The 9,912-nt window shown below is 37.7% G+C and overlaps 2 protein-coding genes across 3 annotated transcripts in view; both read right to left on the bottom strand.

Annotated features, from left to right (window-relative positions):
- Positions 1-5: 5 nt before the first annotated feature.
- On the bottom strand, positions 6-7,907 carry tnni2a.2 (troponin I type 2a (skeletal, fast), tandem duplicate 2). 2 transcript variants are annotated; one of them, XM_079809635.1, is made up of 7 exons: positions 7,799-7,907; positions 5,573-5,609; positions 1,783-1,819; positions 1,567-1,695; positions 1,399-1,488; positions 1,145-1,321; positions 6-1,067 (listed from the first exon to the last, which is right to left on the bottom strand). In XM_079809635.1, the coding sequence occupies exons 2-7, from the start codon at positions 5,578-5,580 to the stop codon at positions 972-974; spliced, it is 537 nt and encodes a 178-aa protein (XP_079665761.1). In that variant the 5' UTR covers positions 5,581-5,609; positions 7,799-7,907; the 3' UTR covers positions 6-971. The 2 variants fall into 2 exon arrangements, with proteins under 2 accessions (XP_079665761.1, XP_079665760.1); XM_079809634.1 differs by lacking the exon at positions 7,799-7,907 and adding an exon at positions 7,312-7,409.
- Positions 7,908-8,026: 119 nt separating this feature from the next.
- tnni2a.1 (troponin I type 2a (skeletal, fast), tandem duplicate 1) overlaps positions 8,027-9,912 on the bottom strand; it is a 38,861-nt gene continuing 36,975 nt past the window's right edge. The window contains exons 2-7 of the mRNA XM_079809633.1: positions 9,761-9,793; positions 9,567-9,603; positions 9,359-9,487; positions 9,151-9,240; positions 8,890-9,066; positions 8,027-8,339 (exon numbers count right to left, since the gene is read on the bottom strand). Of these exons, the coding sequence (XP_079665759.1) occupies positions 8,244-8,339; positions 8,890-9,066; positions 9,151-9,240; positions 9,359-9,487; positions 9,567-9,603; positions 9,761-9,768 (537 nt within the window). The 5' untranslated portion in view covers positions 9,769-9,793 and the 3' untranslated portion in view covers positions 8,027-8,243. The remainder of the gene's footprint in view (positions 8,340-8,889; positions 9,067-9,150; positions 9,241-9,358; positions 9,488-9,566; positions 9,604-9,760; positions 9,794-9,912) is intronic.

Here is a 9,912-nt window from a genome sequence, read left to right as displayed (position 1 = left end):
TTTTTAAATGGAAGGAATCTTACCTTGATGATAAAACAAGCAGCAGTTGATTTAGAATTGAAGTTAGCTATACTGATTTATAGTTTAAAAACCATTCTGTGTATAAAGAACTTATTTTTACCCCTTTTGCTTTCGTAAAAAAATTACTAAAACATGTTGTTTGGGACTTCAGGAGCTGATTGAAAAATAAGAGGTCTTGGTGATGTCAACCGAAATCGAGGTGGTGTTTACATTTAGTAAATACAATTTTCTTTTTAACAACATTGACAGATGATTAATTTACAAGAAGACATAGAATGTCTTTTGTCTAATAAAAAACAATTACCCTCGCAATTACCTGCAGGTAATGTATAGGTGTGCAGGAGAAGGAACCAATTATTATCATTATTATTATTTTGGACTTTATCACTTTTTGGCATGTATGTTGAAACAATTCTCAATATCACCTTTTTATATGATGATGATTATGATATAATGATGTATGATATCACTGATTGTGATTGATAATTGATGGATCTTCTCAGTGATTGGTAATGAGTTGATTTTAAATGTGACTGTGTTTTGAATAGTGTGTATATCCTTGATGAAGGTCGTGGGACCGAAATGTTGCAGCAAATAAAGCATTTTTGAAACTTTTGCAAGTAGATAGTGTGCGGGACTTATTTTGTTTTGGTCTAATAAAAAGTAAAATGTGTTTTGATTCTGTATTAACTTGAAGAAATTTTACATACAAAAAAAATTAACAAGCTCAAGATGACAGTGATAGGTAAATTATTTTAAAATAATAATAAAGCAGAGCAACAATTATTGCAGTTCGGTTGTTTATTTAGAAAAGGCATGATTTTGACAAACAGTCAATCTGTGGTATTTCTATGGACTATGAAATAAACTGTTCCTGCAGAACCTTTAAGTAGTACATTTTATTCAGATCTAAGTCAGGAGAAAATATCATAGCGGATTACTAATCGTCTTCAAGATTCAGTTTCAAACATCTTCTTCCTGCCGCCCATACCAGCCTTATCCTCAAGTTTCTTACGCCAGTCTCCAACATCACGCAGTTCTTTATCCTGTGAAAAAGAGGTTTTAAGTGACCTTGAAGTTTTTTTCACCTAAAAATGAAAATATTGTCATCCTTTGTAGTCACCTCCTCTTTGACCTCCTTCTTGACTTGTTTCAGGTTGGCTCTCAGATCCATGGAGACCTTGTGCTTGGAGCCCAGCAGAGCCTGAAGCATAGCGTCAGCAGACATGCGCACTTTCTTCAAAGGAGGCTTCTTGAACTTGCCCTTCAGGTCAACAATCTTGATATTTAAGTCTATGACCTAAAACACACAAAAAAATCTCACTGACATCCTCACAGATGGACCACATAGAAGGAGCTACATGAGTAACATCTTACCTCATTAACGACCATGATGGCTTTGTGCTCAAGATTATATCTCTCCTCATCAATAACATCGATTTTTGCATGTAACTCTTTGCAGAGCTCCTGTTGACAGAATAAAATTCCTGCTAAAGCTTTGAATTTCAAAAAAAGCTTCTAGAATTAATAATAACCGGATTGGACCTGTAGTTCTTCTTTGGAGCTTGGGCATGACAATGAAGGACAATGTTCTTCCATGTATCTCTTCCTCTCGTCTATCTTCACGATAGCCTCTGCTTCTAGTAAATCTTTTGCAACCACGAGCATCAAGCTCTACAAGCAAATATGTATAGTATACTTATCATTTTAAATGGAACTTTTCTGATATTGGTTTGGTTCAGCTAAGACATGAGCTCTTACCTTCAGGCTGTGTTTTTTACTACTAGACATTCGTTTTCTAATAAAGAGGAGAAACAAGGACATACTTTACATTAGGATATTCACCTCTGTATTGTATTATTGTAATAATATTTGTACTTGATTATACACAATATTTACAGTGCTTGCAAGGAAGGACAGCATTGATATTCCTCAGGCCTTCTGATTAGCATTTGTTCTAAACCATGATCCATAAGTTCTTAAGGGTGCTTTTACACTTGGTTGAAACCCGGGTTCGATTGCTCCCCTCTCCCCCCATGCCCCCACTGAACTGTGTTTAGTTTATATTATTTGGGTCTGAACCGTGGTGCGTTTGCATCATCAAAACAGCAGCTGTTTACTCCGTTGCTTAGTAATGATGGCAAAGGAAAAGGTGGCAAAATGCATAGCGTTGCTGTCCTCACTTTTATTTTTTTGTTTTTGAACCATTAGTTTTGTTTTTAAAGCTTCAGTATGTAATGGCACTTACATCTATCTGCAGTGAATAAAACACACACAAACACATTTTTTAAATCATAAGTCATCATTAGCAGTTCACTTCCGCGATTTAGTACGGTTGCATTCATATCAGCAGAGTTAACATTAAGCAGACTCAGGTACGGTTTGCAGGTGCGCCCCCTAGCTCGGAAGAGCGTTCACATTATCCAAATGAACCGAACTCTTTCATCAATCGAATCCGGTTGCAAAGTAAAAGTGCTGGTGTGTTCTAAAATTCTACAAATACGGGTGTGTTCACACTTGTAGTTCGGTTCGCTTGGTTCGTTTGGTCCGAGAAAAAAAAAAGCAAAAAAAACATTCAGTCCTGGTTGGTCGGCTTTTATTACGTATATTTTGTGACGGAACTTACCGAACATCCAAAACAATGCTGTGCGCTGGGCTAAATATGCTTGTTGTATACCCTACATATGATGGTATTTTGACCAGCTGAGAGCTTATAAAATGTGTAAAGGAATCAAAACAGCAGTAGGAATCCCTCCGTCACACAAACAAATGAAGATCTGCTGCGAGGAGACACTGTTCTGATGCCTGTACCGTACTGTGATGGTCGCGACTATGACGAGAAAAAAAATGGTATTCTTGTGTATTCTGTCCTTTTTAGGGTCGCATCTTGTGACATCATGTCCCGTTTTTGGTTTGTATAGATGTATTTTGTCCGTGTTGTGTTCATATTTCATTCGAACTGCACCAGAGATTGTTTGGAAGCGGACTGAGACCCATCTTTTCATTGGTCTCCGTCTGCTTGTTTGGTGTGATGAACCGCACTAACAGAGCAATTGCACCAGGGTTCGTTTTAATCAAACCAAGCATGCCAAGTGTGAACACACCCTAATTCAGTAGCAAAACAGACCTAGCCTGACAAGCCTCACCATTGACAGGGCTCAATCCGAGGGGCGGGATAAACGGTTGTCTTTCAAATTCCCTCTGCATGCAATTGGATAGCGCCATGAGCGCCACAACCAACCAGAGCAAAGAAGAAGGTGAAGCCGAGCTAACGTTAGTTGATAGATTACACTTTCGCCGTATCCGGTCAGCAAAACTTCGAACATATCTTCTTTTCTTAAGAATTACTTCAGTGCCGTTCTTTGTTCTTTTCTCAAAGAAAAGCTTAACTCCAAGTCTTCCAGAGTCGCGACCAAAGCCGATTCGAAAGACCGCTGTTCGCCAGCTTCTGTGTTTACGAGTAGCACGCAACTCTGCCGTGACGTGACGTCATTATGTTAAGCCCGCCCACAGACTCTACACACACTGTGATTGGCCTGACCAGAGTTTGGTTTTTCCAGCTCTCAGGTCTACCGAGAGTTGCTAGACTACACTCGCGGCAAAATAAATTTTCTGGCGCTAGGGTGCGTCTAGTTTTCTTGGCTAAAACAGACCCCTTTTGTGATGTTTTTCTAAACATGCATTAGACAGACATGTTTGACTGTTGCAACGCATCTTACTGCTTTTTATGATGGTGTCTCATGTTAAAATGTGTCCTGCATTCTTTTTTCAATATGTTGTGCCTCGCATGAAAATTATTAAGGCTGGAATCCACTAGACGATTTTTTAAAATCTTAACAGCTCTTATAACCCTAGGCATCATACACTTGCTGATTTTATAAATGGTTACAGATAAAAACTGTATCACACACTACCAGACTTTCGAGTCATTCCGAACACAACAAACTCACACTAAAACATGCCCCTCATTGATGCATGACAACATGGGCCATTTACTAACAGCTTGCGCCAGCGCAAACCCTCTTTTAGCGTTAAAAAATACTGTCAGGATATACTAAAGACACATTGTGGAAAATGTCATGCAGTTATTTTTGACCTTTTTACATATGCATTTGAAGAAGTTTTCATTTCAGACACAAAATTTATGGGAGGAGAGAATTTAAATGAATCATGCAAGGTGATTTACTAAAGTCTGCGCTTGTCAATTTACTGGTGTTTGCGCCATTATTTACCGCCCAAAAAAAGCATGTCTTAAACCAGATTCGAATTTGCGCTGCTCTTGGTAGGTTGTGTTGGTCATTATGGAAATGATCCGGCTGCGTCTGTGTTCTTAAATTTGCACGTCGTCAGTAGATCACATACTGAACTTCCCACTCCCATCAGCGCTTTTGTGGAATTGCGCTTTTATGCTAATTTGCCCTGTTTAGTAAATCTGACGCATTTTTTCTAAATTCGGCTCAAAATATCAAACATGTTTAATATCTTCCGACTGGATAGAATCATAGTCTGAAGATCGAATCAGTCTCTATCATTTTCTTTGAGATCTGTCAACTTTGATCTCCTAGCTTTCATCAGCTAGTGCAGACTTATCCAGACTGCAAAAAATTGAGCCAAAAATCTGCTAAAGTTGAACTTTTACTTTACTTACTTTTTTATATACATTTCCCTAACTTGCACGAATTGTGCTTTTAATATACATTTTTATTATCAAACACATCTCGCAAATTAGCAACAGTAGACTGCATTTTACAACAATCACAGATGTGCTAAATCTGGCATTAAGTTTGGGTTTAGGGTGAAATGACCGTGCACACTTGAGAAAGGATGGAAGTTGCGCTCAACGGGACACGGCTAGTTTATAATGGTTTTACCTCATATCTTCTTTTTATAATCCTTGGAAGCCGAAATCAAAAATAAAATTTGATTAATATCACAGGTGTTACACAAGTGTAACCAGAAAAAAGTTTGTTTAGTTCTCTTGGCCAATGTCACTCATTAATTAGGGACTGTCATGTTGTGCACGCTGTAGCTCCGCTTGAGAGATCTCTCTCTCTCTCTCTCTCTCTCTCACTCTCTCTTCTGGATTGCGAATAGCAAAAATGCATCACAGACAAATGGTTTAATATTATTTCATATAGAAACGTCTGGCAAAGAAAGAATTTCCAAGATAACGTCTATATAGCAATAATAAATAGTACGTGCATTTTCTTAATTTCTCCAGTTCCGACAGCAGAACTGATAGCGTTGGAGCTTATCGATACTGCGGTATTTCATAATTTAGCACTGGGGCTCATTTAATACCCGGTTTCAGTGCCCCAGTCTTTGGGATGTGCTGGAGGAGACTTTAGAGTGTTGGATTCTTGCATTGTCAATACAAGATCTTGAACAAAAATGTATGCACCTCTTGATGGAAATAAATGTTGTGAAGTTATTTCCATCGAAAGGTCTTGACTCGGAGATGCCAATTCATGAGTGAAACTTCCTGGCAAAAAACTCCTTCATTACAAGCACTGGTATCATCTTAGAGATAATGAATGGATGGTATACTTACTCAGTCATTTTGGAGAGTGTTCTTTACACCTTATTGACTGGAAGAAAAAAGAGAAATGCATCAGAGGCCAAAAACACACACTTTACGCAAGTATGAGAACACAAATGCTTCTAAGCATCATTTAGTTTCAACATTGCCACAAGAGTCTCAATAACGTGCATTAGTGCAAACTGTCTTCAACTGCCATGGTGGAGCAGCAGTGATGAGAAAGTTAAACTGTCGACAGCACTGATTCATAAAAGTATCCCCTCACCCCCACCAAGTATATGTGTTCAACAACTTCAGGTTAAGTGGTGGTATAGCCCAAGGCTCGTTCCTAGCAGAGTTTGAACCTACAACCTTTCAGTAACCACTGCAGGTGGACACAATCCAATGGCGCCAAATTCATAAACCAGGGTTCCTCAAATACAGCCCTGGAGGGCCACTGAACTGCAGAGTTTATTTCCTGTCCTAATCAAATGTGAAATCATGTGACTTTTTTTGCATTACCCTTAATGCCACCACATGGTCCCCAAGGCTCTTTGGCTCATCCGAGAGGATTTTCTCTTGGAGGTCAGTGCAATATGATCTCAAGGCTAGTGCATTAGCTGCAGGAACATCCCCATCCTCAAGAGCATCTCTGGGATGTCAAAGATATGACAAGCTCTCCTTTATTCCCAGCTAAACAACTGTCTCAAATATCTTTCTTAATATACTCCTTCTCTGAGAGACAGACCGGACTAACTGGCTAACCGATGACAAACTGATTGACTAATTTAGGACATTTAAATGGACTCCTAATGCCTCAATGACATACTTAGAAAGCTGTGAAGACAACAGTCAGGTCACATGTCTATTTGAAGGAGGACTATTCTAAGTAGCCAGAGAAGGTGATTGAGGACATGTTTCACAGAAACATATGGCAGAATAGATCATGTAATCTTGTGAGGATTTGGTAAAAGAGCAACTTAGGAACTTTTAAAAGTCAAGACTAATCAGTTCTCGGAAGAACTACATGCATATTCCAGATGTTCCAGGTGGTTAAGGCATTTCAAACCATTACACAACATGTATAAGATTAACTAGAAGGTCTTTGTGAATAGACAGCATTGTCTTTCGGATGAAAAAGTATTGCAAATCAAGACAGCATTGTAAATCAGTTGATGTTAAGGAGGACCATAAGAAAGTGTTGACAGGTGGCGTAAGACTTAAGGATCAGTCTCAAATGTATGCACATGTCGGTGTTCACTTTCAAAAAGCGGTATAATGACATCATCAGTCGGTATATCAAACCTGACCTCTTTCTTCAGGTCACCATTCAAAACGATTTCTCTTCTTTTTAGCATTGTGTTTCCAGAAATAAAGACTTAAGTTAAGATCCAAAACCAGAAAATGTTTAATTAGTTATAATCACCAATAATGATCATGCAATGTTGTGAGGACTATTTGAAGATATTTTCACAAATAATTTACAAATCAACTTGGTCTAAATGCAAAATAGCTACACAACTATCCAAACAACAGTACAACAAATCTATACATTACATATATGTTCTTTGCCGGCACCTTCGTAACATTGCCATTTACGGTAGAAGAACCAACCCCCATGATCCGTCACTTCCATCATCAATCCCAGAAACTACAATTTACTTCAAACTACAATTTACTTCAAACTACAATCAACTTCCAACAAATATCTACCAAAAAAAAAAAAAGGGATTTACAAGACTTAGACAATGAACCAAGGGAACTGCCCTTACCTTTCTAGAAGAACAGAGGAACGTCTTCTAGAGACAAGTGGCTGTCAAACCGAGACACAGGCAGCAGGCGTGCTAAGTAGATATATATTGCATTCTCTGATCTCTCTGCAAATCCATGGTTTCTCTTTATGGAAGTGGATTACCCACCAAACCAATGAGCTGACAAGGTCATGAAATACGGCACTATCCCTCCTTCACTGCGCCTTCAGTATAAATATCCTGTCCTTCAAGATATTTATTCTTTTATTCTAAGAATGACTTTTTCACTAAGACATCTTTGCTTAACAATCACCTATCTATCTATCTATCTATCTATCTATCTATCTATCTATCTATCTATCTATCTATCTATCTATCTATCTATCTATCTATCTATCTATCTATCTATCTATCTATCTATCTATCTATCTATCTATCTATCTATCTATCTATCCACCTGTCTGTCCATCCATAAATGTAGGATAAAATAAATTACAATTTGATTTACCTTACATTTGTGTGTTCAGCATCGTCTGTGTGACATCGTTGGTGTCAGAAAGGCGTCACTGTTACCTGTTTCATTTAATCAAAATAAAATATGTTATCAGCTTTTATTCATTCATAAACCAGTAATACAAACTGACAATAAATACTTACCACAGATTTGTGAAGAAATAGTATTTAAAAAGCTGGTTACAAAGTGGTTTATACATCAAAATGAACACAGAACATCATTCCTGCTTAAAAGTTTTATTGATTGTGTAAGACATTGATACATGGGCTGAGAATGCACATTTGAGTTCCAATATTGAACAGAAAACTAAGTGATCACATTTACTTTCCCATAATAGCAAATGTAAATGAATGTGTTTATAGTACACAGTTTCTCGCACATAAGACAAGGCCAATTATATTTGAGCAGCATATTGAAATTCAAAAACCTGAAACTAATTTTAAGCCTCAGTTTCAAACATCTTCTTCCTGCCATCCATGCCAGACTTGTCTTCGATATTCTTACGCCAGTCTCCAACATCACGCAGTTCCTTATCCTAAGAAGAGTAGATAAAAATGCGATTTAGACAGTAAGATCAGCATCTTTTAGGATTTAAGATCAGCATCTTTCAAGTCAAGTCAAGTCAAGTCACCTTTATTTATATAGCGCTCTTTACAATGCTGATTGTTTCAAAGCAGCTTCACAGTGTTAAACAGGAAAATATTGCAACTGAATTTGGAGAAAACAGTGATTTCATCCAAATCATTTCAATTATCATATAGTGTCAATGTGGACGGATCAGTAATATAGTTGAATATTTAGTGTCCCCAACTGAGCAAGCCAAAAGCCAAAGGCGACAGGGGCGACGGTGGCAAGGAACCAAAACTCCATCAGCTGACAGAATGGAGAAAAAAACCATGGGAGAAACCAGGCTCAGTCGGGTGCCAGTTCTCCTCTGGTCAACGAACAAACAGTGTATGATTATGATTCTGGCAACATTACAAATCAGAAGTCATATTAGATCTGAATATTCGAAAATCTGAGTCATCAGACAAAGTAATAAATGAAATGCGGGGAAAGAAGAAGAATGCCGTTTAAATGCTCACCTCCTCTTTGACCTCCTTCTTGACTTGTTTCAGGTTGGCTCTCAGATCCAGAGACACCTTGTGCTTGGAGCCCAGCAGAGCCCCCAACATCTGATCGGCAGACATGCGTACTTTCCTCAATACAGGTTTCTTGAACTTGCCCTTCAGGTCAATAACTTTGATATTCAGGTCCTCGATCTACAATCAGTCAATGAGGGCCATCAATATAGAAACTACAAGATAAAACACAAATTGGATTGGAATATAATAATGACATCTTACCTCCTTTGCACACTTATTGACTTTAGTTTCCAGATCATATCTCTCCTCATCAGTGACATCAATTTTGTGGTGAAGCTCCCTGCACAATTCCTATAATTAATAAGGACAAAAAGTATTTATTTTATTTTATCTTACATTACATGTCCTCTAAGCCTAAGGTGTCATGCACATATTGTTTTATTATTTATGTGAATTTATTATCTGATACCTGTAATGCCTGCATGGATCCAGGTAGAGACAGAGGCTGGCAGGTTTCTGACATGTATCTCTGTCGCTCCACCTCTGTATCCTTTTCTTCCTGTTCCAGTAAACCTTTAGCGATGGCAAGCATCAAGCTCTGGGACACAGAGGCAGGGTGTCATTATTAATCATTAATGGGCAATGAAAAATAGGTTTTATTTCGAGTCATACTATACCTTTAGATGATGCTTGCGACTCGAGGACATCTTTTTCCTGAGGTGTTTTGAAATGTTGAGATCAGTCAAATATATTGTTTAAAGCAATAACTAATAACCACAAGATTGGACTTTTTCACATTATTATTTTATATTCAACATACACAAATAAAAATACACCACAGCAACCAATTTCTGTTATATTATTTACTCACTCTGACATCTTGGCTGATTTTTTCTTTTGCCCCCTGTGAAATAAAACACAATTTTCTATTAATGCAAAGCACTGGTAAAATTACTGTATGCAATAAGAGTAATACTTAATATATTTACTGTTCCGTACTTAATATACATCATAAAAAATGAA

This window comes from Gobio gobio (genome assembly GCF_949357685.1).
Source record: "Gobio gobio genome assembly, chromosome: 25".
Classification (NCBI taxonomy): domain Eukaryota; kingdom Metazoa; phylum Chordata; class Actinopteri; order Cypriniformes; family Gobionidae; genus Gobio; species Gobio gobio.
This window is presented reverse-complemented; position numbering and strand designations above follow the sequence as displayed.